Below are 18,743 nucleotides of genomic sequence, written 5' to 3' on the forward strand. Positions count from 1 at the left end.
CATGGGCACTAATGCTTGTATGGGGCTATTTTTTGGGGTCTGCTATAATTAACTCCAGTATTCATTGCCTATCCTTAGGACACACCATCATAATTGGAATTAAGGGGCTCTAAGCTGACTGAAGGGTCTCCTACATTGTTTACCCCCTGCATAGCACCTTAGATATGGTTGGGACTATGCTTACTTTAGTTCACCGCAGCCATAACCATATGTATGGTGCTGTGGCTGGGCAAAAAATGAACCAGAAGGGCAATACCCTTTTTAGGCAATTATCAGGAGTGGCCGGAATAAGACTCCCTCCAATAAAATGCATTTTTGAAGTCAGTTCCCTTTTCCATTAGGGTCCTTTAAATTTTTATATAGGGTATACTATATTTTATACACTTCACCATCCAATAAAGTAAAAAAGAAAACAGATTTTTGGGGCGATTAACTTTTTTTTATTACTTAGTTTTTTAATTACTGTTTTGCTTCAAACTTAAGCTGACATACTAGCTCATGAATTTACAAAGTGATCACGTGATCGTTGGGACTACCTGATGCACACTGTGCATTAGGATTACAAGACACTTCCTGCTTCTCCAGCCTTGCTCTTGGATTGGCCAGGACTATTAATCCCATGAGCAGTGCTCACAAATCTGAGGGCAACAGAAAGTATTGTGTCTAGTGGTTATCCAGAACCACTCAAATTAATTATTTATTTTACACATTTATATAGTGCGGACATATTCAGCAGCACTGTAAAGACATTACCACCACTTGCTGTTCCCAATAGGGCTCACAATCTAAGTTCCTTATCAGTATGTCTTTGGAGTGCAGGAGGAAACTAGACCAACCAGAGGAAACCCACGCAAACACGTGGAGAACATACAAACTCCATGTAGATGTTGTCCTTGGTGTGATTGGAACCTAGAAACCCAGTGTTGCAAGGCACCAGTGCTAACCACTGAGTCACTCTGCTTTCCAAGAACAGTGGCCAATCCAATAACAGCAGGAAGTGTCTTGTTCAGTGCTTGTCTAACCCTGCCTTTGGATTGGCCAGGACATTAGTGTCTAAGGCTACTTTCACACAAGAGTTTTTGCTGGATCCGGCAGGGTTCAGTAAAAACGCTTCTGTTACTGATAATACAACCATCTGCATCCGTTATGAACAGATCCGGTTGTATTATGTTTAACATAGCAAAGACGCATCCGTCATGAACTCCATTGAAAGTCAATGCGGGACTGATCCGTTTCCTATAGTGTCAGATTGTGTAAAAGAAAACGGATGTGTCCCCATTGACTTGCTCTGCATCCCAGAACAGAAAGCAAACTGCAGCATGCTGCGGTTTGCTCTTCGGTATGAAAACGGAACGGAATGCATTTTGGAGTGTTCAGTTCAGTTACGTTTTGTCCCCATTGACAATAAATACGGACAAAACGGAAGTGTTTATTTTCCAGTATTGAGACCCTATGACGGATCTCAATACCTGAAAATAGAAACGCTAGTGTGAAAGTAGCCTTAGACTACTAAATGCACGGTATGCATCAGGTAGTCTGAGAAAGGTGCCACAAGAGGAGGCGGGAAATTGACGCATATGATGATGAGAAGGAGGCCACCAGGTAAGTTTTCTGTTGATTCCCCAATGTCACACTTTGGTTGGTCCATTTGGTTGGTCTGTTTTGGTCCATTTCGTTTGTCCATATATTTTATTTATTTTTTATAACAGAACGAATGGCCACAGGGGAATTTGCAAGATGATAGTAAATTATGCAGCAGTAGAATGTTAGGATGCTTTCACAGTTCTTGTATGTATGTGTTTGTTATTTTAAGTTCACATATTTTTGAGACTCTACCATCCAATTATCTCTTCCACCGGTTAGATCAAAAACAGCCGTGACAGTGAACTTCCTGACTAATCTGACAGTTGCAAAGAGAAGCCTCTGTAAATTATAACTTTACTGGCTGAATAAATGCCATGTTTGTATGTGGAGATTACATGGCATAGAGCTACGGGTGTTAGTTATGAAGAAACCAACAAAGTTAAAGTTTCTACTGAAGATTACCTTAAATGTACCCCACAAAATGAGTAAAAGAAGAAAAAAAAATTCTATCAGAAACAGACGAGATGATTGTAAGGCAGCAGGTGTTCTTTGAGACAGAGAATATGTGAAATGCTGTTCTGAATTTAAAGGGGCTTTCCAGGAATGAATGTTTTACAGGTTGCTCACCTCATGTACATCTCCTCCATGCTATTTTTTTTTTCAATTTAAACTCTTCTGACCCATATTTACCATGTAAACCAACACCTCTGATCCATTTCAATCCTGTAGGTAAAACTTCCTGTCTCTGTATCCAACCAAACCCATGATGCACTTCTCCTTTCTCTGTCACAGCTCCAGCACCGCCCCTAACAATGCTCAGCTTGTTTATAGCTCCTCCCTCCCAGCTATTTACATAGGCACTCCCCTATCACTGCCCCAAACAACGCCCAGCTAGTTTATAGCTCCTCCCACCCAGCTAGTTACATAGACACTCCCTCACCATTGACATAACATCACAGGAAATAAGAGAGAACTGCATGGACATGGTCATGTGGCCACAGCCCAGAACGGGAAACAGGAGCAATAAAGGGAAAATAAATACTTTACAAAATGACAGCTACATTATTGATGCAAACCAGAAAACCCTTTTAAGCAAGTCTCTTTTTATGCTCAATGTGGGAAATGTATCTAACGTGTACATCAAAAGAATGGCATGCAGTAGTAGCAAACTTTGGCACAAGTGCTGTTTTGAGCAAAATTTTGGGACTTTTTGCCATTTTACACCATGACATGGTTACGTATGTTAATTAGCTATGTTTGGTATGTGAATGCTATGGCTTTAGTAAGCCCATGATAGGTGAAATGTGTCACATCAACCTCCTTTTTAATACAAGATCCAAAGGTTTCCTAGTAGAATGTTGCCCAGAGCATCACACTTTTCTTCTTTCCATACTGCATGCTGGTGCCATCTCTTCTCCAGGTAAGTGACTCACATTCACCTGGCCCTCCATTGATGAAAAAGATAATGTGATTCATCAGACCAGGCCACCTTCTTCCCTTGCTTCATGGTCCAATGCAATGCTCACATGCCAGTTGTATACGCTTTCAGTGGTGGGTCAGCATGGGCACTATGGTCTGAGACAAGGCAGATCCATATGAACTGGACAAGATGGGCTTTCCTTTGCTCCACATGCCCATAATTGAATTTTAAACACTCATGAGTCTGTCTTAAGTTTTATAATTTGTCCTTCCTTGGACCACTTTTGGTACGTACTCGCTTCTGCATATTGTGCACATCCCACATTTTGGAGATGTCCTGACCCAGTCGTCTGTCATCACATCAACTTTAAGAACTGACTGCTCATTTACCCTTGACAGGTGCCATTATCACAATATAATCTGTTATTCACGGCACTTGTTTTAATGTTTTGGCTAGTGTTGAGCGAATCGAAGTTCATGAAGTGGACTTCGACCCGAATTTCAGGGAAAATTTGATCTGCCAAGAAGCCGAATTTCCTCGAGCTTCGTGGTATCGAATCAATTTTCCCTAAAATGGCAGTTAAAAAAAATCTTACTCACTTCATATTTGCACGCAAAGAGTCCACCGCCATCTTGATTGAAATCTCGTGCATGTTGATGTATGATGTCACCACAAAAGATTTCGCTCTGTATCTTCAATCACAATGGTGGCGTTGGACTATTCGCGATCAAATTGATAAGGTGAGTATTTTTATATATATATATTTTTTTTAACAGATTAAACCTTGACAGACCTCAATGGTCATCTCAGATGCAGCAATCGATGAATGCAGCATCTGAGGGGATCAATGACAGGGCGGCGCAATTGCCATTCCCCACCATTGCGCCTGCTGCTCACAAAATTAATTACTTTGTGAAATTCAGCAAAGTAGCCAAATTGAATTTTGGAGAACTTCGCTCATCTCTAGTTATGGCTGATCGTTGTATATATATATACACCCCGCATTTTTCGCCCTATAAGACGTGCATGCCCATTAGACGCACCTAGTTTTTTAAGGAGGAAAATAAGAAAAAAATATATTTTGAACCAAAAGGTGTGCTTTTGGTGGGTTTTGAACTAATGGTGGTCTGTGGATGACACTATTATGTAGGGGTGAACGAAAGAAAAGACCGGCACTCACTTTATCTTCAAAGGTTTTTTTCTTTTTATTCGCCACGCATAGAAATATTCGGTGACGCGCGTTTCGGCTCTATAGCGAGCCTTTCTCAAACCAATGGCATATAACAAAGTCATACAATACAGGTGATTTAAATAGACCGCCACAGCGGAAATGACATCATGTAGTCATGGTGATTTAGACCAACAAAATAGAAAAAATTAAAAAAAAAAGAGAAAAAGCAAAGGGGGAGGAAACAAAAGAAAAGGGAAAACACAAGGTAACAATTTAACTAATCAGATACACGTGAGAAACAGCCCAATCGCAACAGCATCAATGAAAATGTAGCAATCCTGAATTCTTATGACGTTCTCTAGATATTCGTACTAGCTTGCAATTCAGATGACACGTGCACCACGCCTACAAACGGAGTGCCGGCTGACCCTCGTTGAAATATTGCAGTTCTTTTCAGCGCGAGCACCTGTGTATTTTCTACATGGCTTCATTCTCCTATACGGAAGAGCAGGCACGGGAGATCGTGTCCGGTGTGACCGCTAATGTGGACTTTCTCAAAATACCTCCCATGGAGTATCGAGGGAGAGAACTTGAAAAGGAGGTGAGGAGATTAACCTCCTGGGAACTACATGTATCTACACTCGCTGAATATTGCCGCTTGCACCGTATCCCACGTGGATTGCGAGTCCATTTGAGACCTACGTTTTTTTGTGACAACATTGAGTACTGCACTAACTTCTCAAATATTCTAAATAAGTGTTCCATGGACTTGATGGTATTAACCATCGAATATCTGACGGAAGCTATCATGACTAGCAGGCAGAAAATTGCCACCATTGAGATGCAATTGAAGGATGCCTTACCAGCTGAGGAATTGATTACTCTCAAATCTAAAGTGGAAAAAATTGGCGCTGACCTGAAAAGGGAGATAGAAAGCACTAAACGCCAAAAATTTATCAGAGACTCTGAGGACTATCAGAATAAACGTGTATACAAATGGCAAGATCTATCTGGCACGGCCATACCCTTATTCACCAGGCAGCAACGTCGGGGAACCTCGATGTCATCCGGATCGGGAAGTGATTCCACCATGGGACCTCCGCGTGCACCTTTTTTAGGCAGAAGGAGACAAAGACCTCAACAAAGAAAAACACCAGACGAGCAGGACGCCATTATCGGGGGCATCGACGCACCGCGAATAACACGCTCTCAGGTAGAGATGAAACCTTAATTTTCAATATATCCTCTAAAAGTTTAAGTCCTCTTCAGTTGCAGGTACTGGAGAAGGGACTATCATTTTGTCCTACTAGTCCGCTTGATAGTTTTGAATTTGACATGGACTGCCAGCGCTTCTTTAGAAGTCTTCGACTTAAGGCACACTTCTCGGGTCTGCAGTCCACTAATGTTGAAAAGAGCGCAATCACAGCAACCACCAGTGACACTTGCTTATCGTTGAAGGATTTTGGACTGAGAACCAAGAGTCACTTTCAACCACCAAAGTGCTATCATCCTGTTGAAACGTTTATTTTATTGGTCCAACGTGACATGTCAAAGTCTTTACAGGAGATACGGCAGAGTGGATTTCATGTAAACCACAACTTGTCGCGCCTTGAAAGGCAGGCTGTCGATAACTTATTGGGGGACGATAGCCTGATTTTCAAGCCTGCAGACAAGGGGGGTGCTCTTGTCCTTATGGATAAGGAGTATTATGTCAGTGAGATTTTGGGCCAGTTGGCCAATATCGATGTATATCGTCCTTTGGACGGCGATCCGGTATACATTATTAAAAAGAAATTGTGTACTTTGGTTGATATATTCACTTCACAGAAGATTATTGACCCCAAATTGGGGGAATATCTAGTTAATCATCATCCTGTAACACCAGTGTTTTATACACTGCCCAAAGTGCACAAATCTTTGTCTCAGCCACCGGGTCGGCCCATTGTGGCCCTAACTGACTCTATTCTGTCTCCGCCAGCTATTTTGCTTGAAAAGGTTATGACACCCCTAACTAAAAATATGCCGTCTTTCCTGCTTGATACGAATCAATTTTTACGTGAAGTTGGGACCCTGGTGTTGCAGGATGATGATTTGTTAGTAACCTTTGATGTTTGTTCTCTGTACACTTCTATTGTTCACTGGAAGGGTATACGGGCTGTAGAGTGGCTTATATCCCTCTCCTCTTACAGTGAAGGTGCCAAAGAATTTTTTCTGAAACTTCTTGAAATCATTTTAACTGAAAATTATTTTTTATTTCAGGACACCTACTACCAGCAGTGCTGTGGGACCGCGATGGGCTCGAATGCCGCACCGCCATATGCAAATTCATACATGTCATGGTTTGAAGACAAATATATTTACACCAATGATCTGTTTAAAATTCATTGTATTTTTTGGCGAAGATTCGTCGATGACGTGTTTTGTGTATGGCGGGGCGGCATTCGATCCCTTCGTGCCTTTTCAGAATTCTTGAATTCAATTTGGCCCGAGTTGCAGTTCACTTTACATTATAGTGATCATGAGATCAATTTTTTGGATACCCTGGTTATTAAGGGTACAGGTGGGTCAATTGTGACTGATTTGTATATCAAGAATACCGACAAAAATTCTCTTCTCCATTTCTCAAGCTATCATCCGTCCACAGTAAAAAAAGCATTACCCCATTCCCAATTTCAAAGGGTACGTAGGATTGTTTCTAATACTGAAGTAAGAGAAAAACGCCTTGATGAAATGTCTATGAGATTCGAGAACAGAGGATATCCCACAGCACTGCTGGATAGTGAGAGCAGTAGGATTACCTCCTTGACTCCTAAACAAGAGTCCAGGGGGTCACGTATACCGTTTGTCACTAAGTTCCACCCATGGGTCAATAGGTGTCGATTTATTTTTTCTAAGCACTGGAACATCTTGACTAGGGCTTATCCCTCGATTGAGGAATTTAAAAATCCTCCATTATTGTGTTATAAACGTAACAAAAATATTCGCGATATGGTGGTGAGGGCGGATGTGGGTAGTACTCAAACTGAGAAGCGACAGAAGACTTTATCAACTCCTAGAAAGGGTACATTCCCTTGTCTAGGGTGTATACACTGTTCAAGTGTTATTAAAGGGGAATATTTTACGCATCCCCATACAGGCAAGCGCTTTCCAGTTCGAGGTTTTTTCACATGCAATAGCAGCTTCATCATATATCTACTTAAGTGTCCTTGTGGACTGTTATATATAGGTGAAACATCCATGCGCATGAAGGACCGCTTTTCTAAGCATAAGTCCACTATTAGAAAAAATAATTTACTCCTACCCGTCCCTCACCACTTTGATCGCTGTAAGCACAATATTGCGCAATTGCGCTTCCAAATCATTGAGCAGGTACAACAACCTCGCAGAGGTGGTAATCGTTTAAAAATGCTAAAGAAGCGTGAATCCTATTGGATTCATACACTTCAGACACTGGAACCCATGGGGTTGAATCGGGAGTACGATCTTCATAGCTTTCTGTAGATGTCTGTTTTTTTATATGTATGTTAAACTTATACTTTATTATTCTTTTGTATTTCACAGAGAACGTGAGGAACCCCCCAACCGCATCATCTGAAATGCAAGCTAGTACGAATATCTAGAGAACGTCATAAGAATTCAGGATTGCTACATTTTCATTGATGCTGTTGCGATTGGGCTGTTTCTCACGTGTATCTGATTAGTTAAATTGTTACCTTGTGTTTTCCCTTTTCTTTTGTTTCCTCCCCCTTTGCTTTTTCTCTTTTCTTTTTTATTTTTTCTATTTTGTTGGTCTAAATCACCATGACTACATGATGTCATTTCCGCTGTGGCGGTCTATTTAAATCACCTGTATTGTATGACTTTGTTATATGCCATTGGTTTGAGAAAGGCTCGCTATAGAGCCGAAACGCGCGTCACCGAATATTTCTATGCGTGGCGAATAAAAAGAAAAAAACCTTTGAAGATAAAGTGAGTGCCGGTCTTTTCTTTCGTTCACTTGTACTTGGACTTCGGCCCTGGACACGTGCACCACGCCTACAAACGGAGTGCCGGCTGACCCTCGTTGAACTATTATGTAGGGATCCTGGGATCTTTGGATGACACACTTTTATGGGGATCTGTGGATGACGCACTGTTATGGGGTATCTGTGGATGACACTGTTAGGGCTCATTCACATGACCGTTAGTGTCCCGTGCCCGTGCTGTGAACCACAAATTGCTGTCCGCAATGCAACGGGCACCTTCCGTGGGGCATGCGCATGGGGATCACAGACCCATTCACTTGAATGGGTCCGCGATCCCTCCATTACGCAAAAACATAAAAACATGTTCTATCTTTTTGCGGTGCGGAGGCACTTAACAGAACCCCAAAAGCACTTCGTAGTGCTACCGTTGAAATGAATGGGTCCGCATCCGTGATGCAGAATGACAACGGAACGGTGCCCGTGTATTGCAGCTCTGTTAAATGCGGTCCACAATATGGGAATGGGACCCCATATGGTGGGGGGGATCTGTGGATGGCACTGTTATGGGGGGATCTGTGGATGGCACTGTTATGGGGGTATCTGTGGATGGCACTGTTATGTGGGGATCTGTGGATGGCACTGTTATGGGGGGATCTGTGGATGGCACTGTTATGGGGGGATCTTTGGATGGCACTGTTATGGGGGGAATCTGTGGATGGCACTGTTATGGGGGATCTGTGGATGGCACTATTATGGGGGGATCTGTGGATGGCACTGTTATGGGGGATCTGTGGATGGCACTCTTGGGGGGATCTGTGGAAGGTACTGTTATGGGGGCATCTGTGGATGGCACTGTTATGGGGGCATCTGTGGATGGCACTGTTATGGGGGCATCTGTCTATGGCACTGTTATGGGGGAATCTGTGGATGACACTGTTATGGGGGGAATCTGTGGATGACACATACTGTATATAGCATCTTATGCTATATATGTGTCATCCACAGATATCCCCCATAACAGTGTCCCTGTGTACGGTAAATAGAGACCCAAATACAGGGGGTGGATGCTGGCAACTGATGTTGAAATCTCAGCGGGTCCCGGTGCAGTCACTGTACTCTATTACACCGGGCCCCGCACACACCAGTATTCATATATAAACTGCAGGCAATCCATATGTAAACTGTAGGCAATCCATATGTAGACTGCAAGGTAGCGCAATCCACATAGTAATCACTATGAAACTCCCGCACTAGCACGCACTGCAGGCTGGCCGGTCACTCACTTCCTCACGCGCCTGCTTCTAGTGCTTCATTTATAAAGTGGGAGCAGCATGCGCGTGAGGAGTGAGTGACTGGACAGCCTGCCTGGTAGTACGGGCGTTTCATAGTGAGTACTATGTGGATTGCGCTATCTTGCAGTTTACATATGAATACTGGTGTGTGCAGGGCCCGGTGTAATAGAGTACAGTGACTGCACCGGGCCCCGCCACGAGTTGCCGGCCTCCAGCCCCTCCTCCCTCCCTGCTGATACATCGCAGCCGGCAATGTATCAAGTGGAGTAAAAAATGTCAGGGGGGAAAAAGTGCATCTTATGGGGCACAAAATATGGTATATATATCTATATATATATATATATATATATATATTTATTTATATATATATATATAAAAAGATGCAGCTGAGCGAAACTTGATGGTTAACACCTTAAGTAAAGTAGGGCAAGAAAATGTTAACTGACTTTTCAGTGGATTTCAATGGGTTTTGACACAAGATAACCGGCTACATCTGTATATACACTACTTAGTGCACCGAGCCCCGCCACGAGTTGCCGGCCTCCAGCCCCTCCTCCCTCCCTGCTGATACATCGCAGCCGGCAATGTATCAAGTGGAGTAAAAAATGTCAGGGGGGAAAAAGTGCATCTTATGGGGCACAAAATATGGTATATATATATATATATATTTATATATATATAAAAAGATGCAGCTGAGCGAAACTTGATGGTTAACACCTTAAGTAAAGTAGGGCAAGAAAATGTTAACTGACTTTTCAGTGGATTTCAATGGGTTTTGACACAAGATAACCGGCTACATCTGTATATACACTACTTAGTGCACCGAGCCCCGCCGCGAGTTGCCGGCCTCCAGCCACTCCTCCCTCCCCGCTGATGCATCGCAGTCAGCGATGTATCAAGCGGAGTAAAAATTTCTGCATTCGCCCCATAAGACACAGGGGCATTTCCCTGCACTTTTTTGGGGGGAAAGTGCGTCTTATGGGGCGAAAAATAAATAAATATATATATATATATATATATATACAGATGCAGCTGAGCTAAACTTGATGGTTAATACGCTAAGTAAAGTATGGCAAGAAAATGTTAACTGACTTTTCAGTGGATTTCAACTGGCTACATCTGTATATACACTACTCACAAAAAGTTAGGGATATTTATCGTGTGGGTGAAATTTCAAGATGAACCTAACTTAATGTGACCTTCTCTAAACCTTTGAATACACATTTCCAACTGTTCAATGTTTCAGTACTTTTTGCATAACTTGCTGTTCTCTAACAAGGAGCTGAACGCCAGAGTTCACAACAGGTGTTTGTTCCATGAATCGGACAGTAAATTTCCCACAGTGGGACAAAAATAAAAAGTAAAAAAAAGCGAAAAAAGTGTTTTTTTATAATAAAAACAAAGTAAAAATAAAAGCCCCCTTACCATAAAATAGTGTTAAAAAAAGACATATTAGGTATCGTCACATCCGTAATGACGTGCTTTATAAAAATGTCACATAATCAACCACCTCAAACTCAGCAAAAAATGCCTTTTTTGGTCACCTTACATCACAAAAAGTGCCATTCTAAGTGATCAAAAAGACATATGTACTAGTGTTGAGCGAGCAGGCTTGGCCGAATGCCAGTTTGGCTCGAACATCGCTGTGCTCGGCACATGGCGGTACTTGGCTGAGTACCGCATGTCCTCGAGAGTAATGCTCGAGTCTCCTCTCCTGCACGTTTCGCGGCTGGTGGTGTTACAGTGTAGGCAGGTGTGTCTAGTCAATACAGAACTGTACTACACTTTGTGAATGGTACAGTGACAAACCCATACTACTTAAACATCATTAATCCAGTCATTGTGCCTCTGCATGAACAACACAGGCCTAATTTCATCTTTATAGACGACAATGCACAGCTCTTCAAGGGAACGGCTGCTGGAGCCTGGAGTACCTTAAATTAAGTGGCCTGCACTTTCTCCAGACCTGAATCCCATTGAAATCCTATGGGATCAGCTGAATCGCCATGTAAAGGCTCGTAACTCTGTACCCCAGAACCTCAATGACCTGAGGGCCACCCTTCAAGAAGAGTTGGATGCCATGTCTCAGCAGACAATAAGTGGAGTTGTGAACAGCATGAGACATTGTTGTCAAGCTGTAATTGATGCTCGAGAACACATAAGTTATTGAGACACTGACATTTTGTGGGGGTGTATCCCCCACTGTCGTTGGCTTTTATTTCAATACATTTTTTGAGTTGAGGAAATTATCATTGCATGCTTCTACTTAAAGGGAACCTGTCATCAACTTTCTGCTGACCTCACTGAGGGCAGCATAAAACGGTGACAGAAATGCAGATTTCAGCGGTGTGTCACTCATGAGCTAATAGTAAGTGGTTGATGAGAACAGCATCATAATCATTGCAGCCCGGGCCTTGAAAAGAGTCAAGTCTACTTGAGAAGAGTCACGGTTATTTATAATCTCCTGCACTCTCACCCGTCTGCTGATGATTGGCAGTTCTCTCCTAGAGAGAAAACTAGGTAGAAGACGGTCAGTCATCAGCAGGTGGCAGGAGAGCAGGAATTTATCAATAACCATGACTCTTCTCAGGCGGCCGGGACTCTTTTCCAGGCCCAGTCTGCAATGATTGTGATGTTGGTTCTCGGCAACCACTTACTTTTAACTTTTAAATGACAGACCGCTGAAATCGACTCACCTGTCTCTACTTTATACTGCCGTTAGTATGGGCAGCAGAAAGTTGATGACAGGTTCCCATTAAATGCTCTACTTTCATGATATAATATCACTGTAGCCTGAACTTGTGTTTTCCATAAATTTCGCCTAAAAGCCAAATATCCATAACATTTTGTGAATAGTGTATACATATATATATTTTATTTGTTTCTACACTTTTAAATTCTCTGTTCATGAACAGTAGAAACAATGATAATGAGAGCCAGAATTGTTTTTTTTTCCTCCTTGTAAATTGAAAAATAGACAAACAAAACTTTATAATAACAGACTTTTAGAAATCTTGAGAGAAAGCCAATAAAGTAAAACTGCGAGTCAAGAGATATATAATTTAGATGACTTTTTGAGAAGAGACTTAATAAAAAAAATCTATATAAAAGAACAAACAATCTATATCTCTCAGCGAAAGGTCTGATAAATTGAGAAATGCACATTCACAACAAAAATGTTGCAAGAAATTATTTTGTCATTTTCTATGCTACTTGAAAAGACAAAACTCTAAGCCTCATGACTCATTCCAGCAAATTATGTCTTGTATACAACTATGCTCAGGGAGGGGTAGATTTACACCCTAAAAAAATAATTTTATAAATGCATTTAGATACTAATAAAGTAACCAAAGATGGTTCTACAGCCAGGTCCATAAATATTGGGACATCTACACAATTCTAACATTTTGGGCTCTATACACCACCACAATGGGTTTGAAATGAAATGTACAGGATGTGCTTGAACTGCAGACTGTCAGCTTTAATTTGAGGGCATTTACATCCAAATCAGGTGAACGGTTTAGGAATTACAACACTTGCATATGTGCCCCCACTTGTTAACCAAAGAGTTTTTTAAGGGAAAGAAGTGGAAGGTGATGCAATGGCCAAGTCAATCACCTGACCTGAATCCGATTGAGCATGCATTTCACTTGCTGAAGACAAAACTGAAGGGAAAATGCCCCAAGAAGAAGCAGGAACTGAAGACAGTTGCAGTAGAGGCCTGGCAGAGCATCACCAGGGATGAAACCCAGCGTCTGGTGATGTCTATGCGTTTCAGACTTCAGGCTGTAATTGACTGAAAAAGGATTTGCAACCAAGTATTAAAAAGTTAAAGTTTGATTTATGATTATTATTCTGTCCCATTACTTTTGGTTCCTTAACAAGTGGGAGGCAAATATGCAAACTGTTGTAATTCCTACACCGTTCACCTGATTTGGATATAAATACCCTCAAATTACAGCTGACAGTCTGCAGGTAAAGCACATCTTGTACGTTTCATTTCAAATCCATTGTGGTGGTGTATAGAGCCAAAAATGTTACAATTGTGTCGATGTCCCAATATTTATGGACCTGACTGTATATCTTTTACTGCATCCCTAAAGGACTCTAAAGGGCATCTGCAGCAGATTTGTCCCTATGACACTGGCTGACCTGTTACATGTGCACTTGGCAGCTGAAGACATCTGTGTTGTTCCCAAATGCCCGCATTGATGAGAAAGATGAAGTTTTAATATAATCGTTATCACACCTGGTCCTGTCAATCAAACTGCAGAGGATGTGGCAGTTGCAGAGATAGTAGAGCCTCAAGAAGTAATGGCAACATCCCCGAATTTCCTAGAGGCTCATTTGCATATATTAAAACTACATTTTTCTCAGGAATGCGGGCACATATGAACATGGGGCCAACACAGATGTCTTCAGCTGCCAAGAGCACATGTAACAGATCAGCCAGTGTCATACGTACAAATCTGCTGACAGATGCTCTTTAAAGGGGTTGTCCAACCCTTTACAAGTGATGCCTATCCTCAGGATAGGCCAACACTAGGTGTCCTGCACTCCACACCCCCACCGATCAGTTTTTCTGCAGTAGCTCAGGACAAAGCTGCTCCAATTTACCTTAATGGAAGCAGCTCTGCCGTTATCAGCTCCGTCCACTGCACAACGGACAGGGCTGCATAGTTCTGGCATCAATTTCCAGTGTTGGCGCTACTGCAGAACAACTGATCAGTGAGGGTGTAGGGTATTGGACCCCCATTGATCAGATAGTGATGGACCATCCTGAGGATAGGCCATCACTTATAAAGAGTTGGACAACCCCTTTAAAGGGCATCTACACTTTGGCACTCGTTTTTGACAGTGCTTTGATGCAGCTAAATAAAAAATAAGCTAATTTGCAAATATAGTTGATTAAAAATCTATTACTGTTTTATGTATACAGCACCTATGCAGACCTATGGTTACATAATACAAAAAATAAAATTAAAATAAACCTGTGTGATTTAAGAATTATTTGTGAGATAGGAAATTAAATGGTTCCCTCCACTCTCACAGGCACCAATGTGAATAAAGAGGGGGCTGTACGGTATATCTCTGTAGTATATGTAAACGCTATAAAAAACGAATCAAAAGCAACGGGTGTTCCCAGAAATGCTCAGAAATTAAAGGCGTCCATAGGAAATAGTACATTAGCAAAAAGCAGATTCAGTATTGCCATGAAAATCACAGACATGATCTCTATCTTCTCTGCAAGACGTCCCGTAAAAGCTTGTATTACGTCCATTGCTTGCTCAAGGTTAAGTGTGCATCCGCCAATATGGTATAATATAAATGCAAATGTGCATAAAATACACAGGGATAAGAGCAATATATAGAATTTATGCACCATCTTAATGCTCTCCACTTAATCCTGGCATGGGAAATGATAGGTTAGCATGAGTACGGATCAATCTACCGGTATTGAAATAGTATCTTAGAACATTTAATGCGCTGACTTTATTCCTGGAGGCACATCCAGATTTATTCTCACTTTCCCTATGTAGAACCTGTGACTAGTTTGCAGATCCGGTTGTTTAGTTTAAACCAGGCAGCATTCTTCTTGATTTCACTCCCTTGATTAGATAAACCAGATTTCACGACTTTAAAGTTCTACAATCTGCCAGAAATTTCTATCAGATCTTCCCAAGCACCTCCAAGCCAAGATCAAGGTAATAAAATTAAGCAGTGCGGATGTTTAGTATTTAAATGAGTCTTCAGTATATAACGTAACTGTAAATGTGTTAAGGAAAAGTTCAAGGCACTGCCATTTTAGGTAGGAATTAAAAAAAAAATATATGTTTCTATGGCAAGGCTCATGGACTTTTTGACTGTGCAGAGCATGGGTTATGGGGACACCATTTGTTAATGTGTTAATGGCTAGGTCCACCTTTGCAAACAGCATCTGTCAACATAATCAACCCTATCAAACCATTGCTTGTGTCAAAGCTTTGGAGGGCTCACCTGATAGATGTTTGGCGCGCCCTGCACCCAGACACCTTTTTTTCCTCGGTCCATAGCTCTTATCAACGCCTGGACTATCTCTTCATTTCTAAAGAACAGCTCCAGCTGTGTTCAGAGGCGCACATAAGAGCCATTCTCCTTTACGACCACTGCCCAATATATATCTCATTGACTCCCCCCACAAAAAAAAACATTTCTTCTCGACATGGCGCCTAAATGAACAACTGTTAGGGAACCTTGACGCTAAATCACGTCTCTTACAACTACTGGAAGAATATTTCTCTACAAACAAAACCCCTGATATCTCTCCCCAAACGCTTTGGGATGCCCACAAAGCTTACATACGAGGGCACTGCATTAGCATAGGTGCCCACATGAGAGAAGAAAGAAATAAACAAATAGATGATTTATATAATAAAATCAAAAGACTGTAGAGTGTACACAAACAATCTTTATCACAAGCACATCTAACTGACTTAGCTAACTACAGAGTCACTCTTAAAAACCTCCTGAACACAGCCACAGTGAAATACTACCTCCATTCCCAACATATGATATTTGCCCATGACAATAAGGCTTCTAGGTACATATGGGATACAGAGTGTGAAAAAGAGGAAACTAACCAACCATGTACACAAACTCAAAGGTCCATCAGGTGTTACAACATTTGAATCTGAACAGATAGCCCTATATTTTAGAGACTCTACGAATCACTATATAATTTAGGCTCAGCTTAGCAGACACCTAAGATGTCCAACTTCCCCAAGGGACCTTTCTTGGGTAGACCTAATCTTCCTATTCTATCAGATACAGGCAGATATCAACTGTCACCCCCTTTTTCCCCAGAAGAGCTCATAGCAGCTATCCAACAATTCCCTAAAAGGAAAAGCCCAGGACCTCCCAATCCTTATTACTCAACCTTTCAAGAAGTATTAATACCTCAACCACCTATAACTTAACATTAGAAAACAGTCCCTTGTCCAGAGAGATGACGAAAGCCCATATAACCCTAATCCCGAAGGAGGGCAAAGACCATACCCTTTGCCCAAACTACAGACCCATCTCGCTCCTCAACGTTGACCTTAAACTTTTATCCAAAATGCTAGCCAATAGACTAGCAAAAATCTTGCCTACTCTGATACACAGAGATCGGGTGGGCTTTGTCAAAGGAAGAGAGGGAAAGAATAATACAGAAATTGTGCTTAATGTCTTACACTATGCTAGGCGCAGGTCTCTACCCCTTGGCCTTCTCAGCACAGATGCTGCAAAGGCTTTTGATAGAGTCAGGTGGTCCTACATGAAACAAGTCATCTCATAACAAAACTTCCCAAATCAATTCCTATACGCAATTAATGCAATGTACTCCAATGCCTCAGCTTCCATATCAGTTAATGGTATTCTCTCAAATCCTTTCCAGATCAGAAATGGTACCCGCCAGGGTTGCCCAGTTTTCCCCCTCCTATTCATTCTGACACTTGAACCACTCCTACAAACGATTAGATCTGACAGTTGGATTAAAGGTATATTAATAGGTGATCAGGTACACAAAACTGCCGCATTTGCGGACGACTTGATCAGCAACCCAGACACAGCTCTACCCAGGATTTACCATCACCTGGAGAACATTAGTCTTCTTTCTAACTTCAAAGTTAACCCTATCAAACCAGGGTTGTAGGGATCATAAGAATTTGAAGCTACTTACAGCTCTGATGCTTTCAAAATGTCCATCTTCTTTTTCAAAATCAACAGGCTGTTCATTTAGAGTCCAGAAGAAGTTGATATCAAGGAGGGGATCATGGATGGCTTTACAGCTAAGAACAACACTCTCCCCAACAGTCAGTTCTGTTCTCTTTGGTGTTAGTTCTATCTTCGTAGGTTCTACATATAGAAAAAAAGATGAACCTTCTTAATCTTAGATCAATTGTTTTCTATGTACTGATAACATGTATTACCTCTACTAGAACATGTCTAAAGAAAGAAACAACCAAGAACCAACACTCTTTGCATTGAAGTCCCTCAGCATTTATTTCTTAACAATGATATGATAGGGATAGTCTGGCTTGTAGATAGGGCGTTCTGAGTTAATAGAAGGACGTTGGTCATTCATAGCCTTCATCTATTAGCAATGTAAAGAAGCTACGAAGAGTCTTTCTGGAGGACCAAGCACATCCATGCATTACATGAACTGCCCACAGGTTTTAAAGGGCCATCATGTAATGCTTTATCTCTACTGTGGTCGCACTGCAGGGGAAATAAATGCTTCGCACAAGGCTTCTCCTGCATATTACAGCAGGACAACAAGTAGTCAACTTTTTTTGTGGGACGACCAGAGATCATCTTATTTTTTGGGACCTTTTCCAACAAAAATGAGTTCTCCAAAGGTGACAATCGCTGTAATCAATATTGAATACTGAAGTGAGATACCAGTGCCAGTAATTCAAAGTCTTTCCAAAGTTGTACCTTGTTAAGCTGGGTTAAAGGCTATGAACACCTTTGAGGGGAATTTTTTATCACTACATTTTATTCACTTTGGGCTAAAAATCCTTTTTTTCAATTGATCTTTCTTAAAAAAATTCTTTAATTTTTGTCTTACAGGAAAAAGTTTCAGTCTCTCTGAAAAGTATCTAACTTTCAGTTTCATACAGAGCCACCATGTTGCTGTTCTGATGGCTCCTTGTGTAGCCCTTATCTCTGCATTCCTGACAGCTCATAAACACTCATGATAGTTAAATTCCTATTAAACAGATAAGAATATGGCTTAAATGAGTGCTTATGAACTGTCAGGAATTCAGAGCTAAGGGCTACATGTGGAGCCGTCAGAACAGCAAACTGAAAGTAAGATACCTAGCCCTACCTAATACCTAAACCTAACGCTGTAGGACAAAAACTGCTGAAAACTTTTAATAAAGACCAAAAAAAAAAAAGATTTTAAGCCCGAAGGTGTTTATAGCCTTTAAGTTTAATTTTTAGGTTGGTCTAGATCTGTGATTAATAGAACTAAAGCTGGCCATACACATGCCATAGCTGTTGGCCGAATAGGTTGTCCGGGCCCAAAATCAAAATTCTTTTTATGTGCTCCTAACACCCCTCACCATGTATACATACGCCCCCAATACCTGTTTTTCATGTCTGAGCTTTCCTTCCCCCCTGGAAGACCACATTATCCTGACAGATCTGTTTACTTTCTCCCCTTCTTGTTTTGTTGAATACATAACTTTATTGATACAGAAGCCTGGCTGCACTGCACAGAGATGAGTCACAGGCTGGACACGCCCCCACTCTGCTCTCTCTGCAGCAGCTACACCATTTATAAC

General features: G+C 41.5%; 1 protein-coding gene across 1 annotated transcript in view; it reads right to left on the minus strand.

Moving 5' to 3' along the window:
* The window catches only part of CNTN5 (contactin 5), a 579,181-nt gene that overhangs the window by 206,131 nt on the left and 354,307 nt on the right, over nt 1-18,743 (minus strand). Inside the window, exon 14 of the mRNA XM_044285392.1 lies at nt 17,132-17,307. Coding sequence (XP_044141327.1) covers nt 17,132-17,307 — 176 coding nt within the window. The remainder of the gene's footprint in view (nt 1-17,131; nt 17,308-18,743) is intronic.

This window comes from Bufo gargarizans, chromosome 3, assembly GCF_014858855.1.
Source record: "Bufo gargarizans isolate SCDJY-AF-19 chromosome 3, ASM1485885v1, whole genome shotgun sequence".
NCBI classification, from domain to species: domain Eukaryota; kingdom Metazoa; phylum Chordata; class Amphibia; order Anura; family Bufonidae; genus Bufo; species Bufo gargarizans.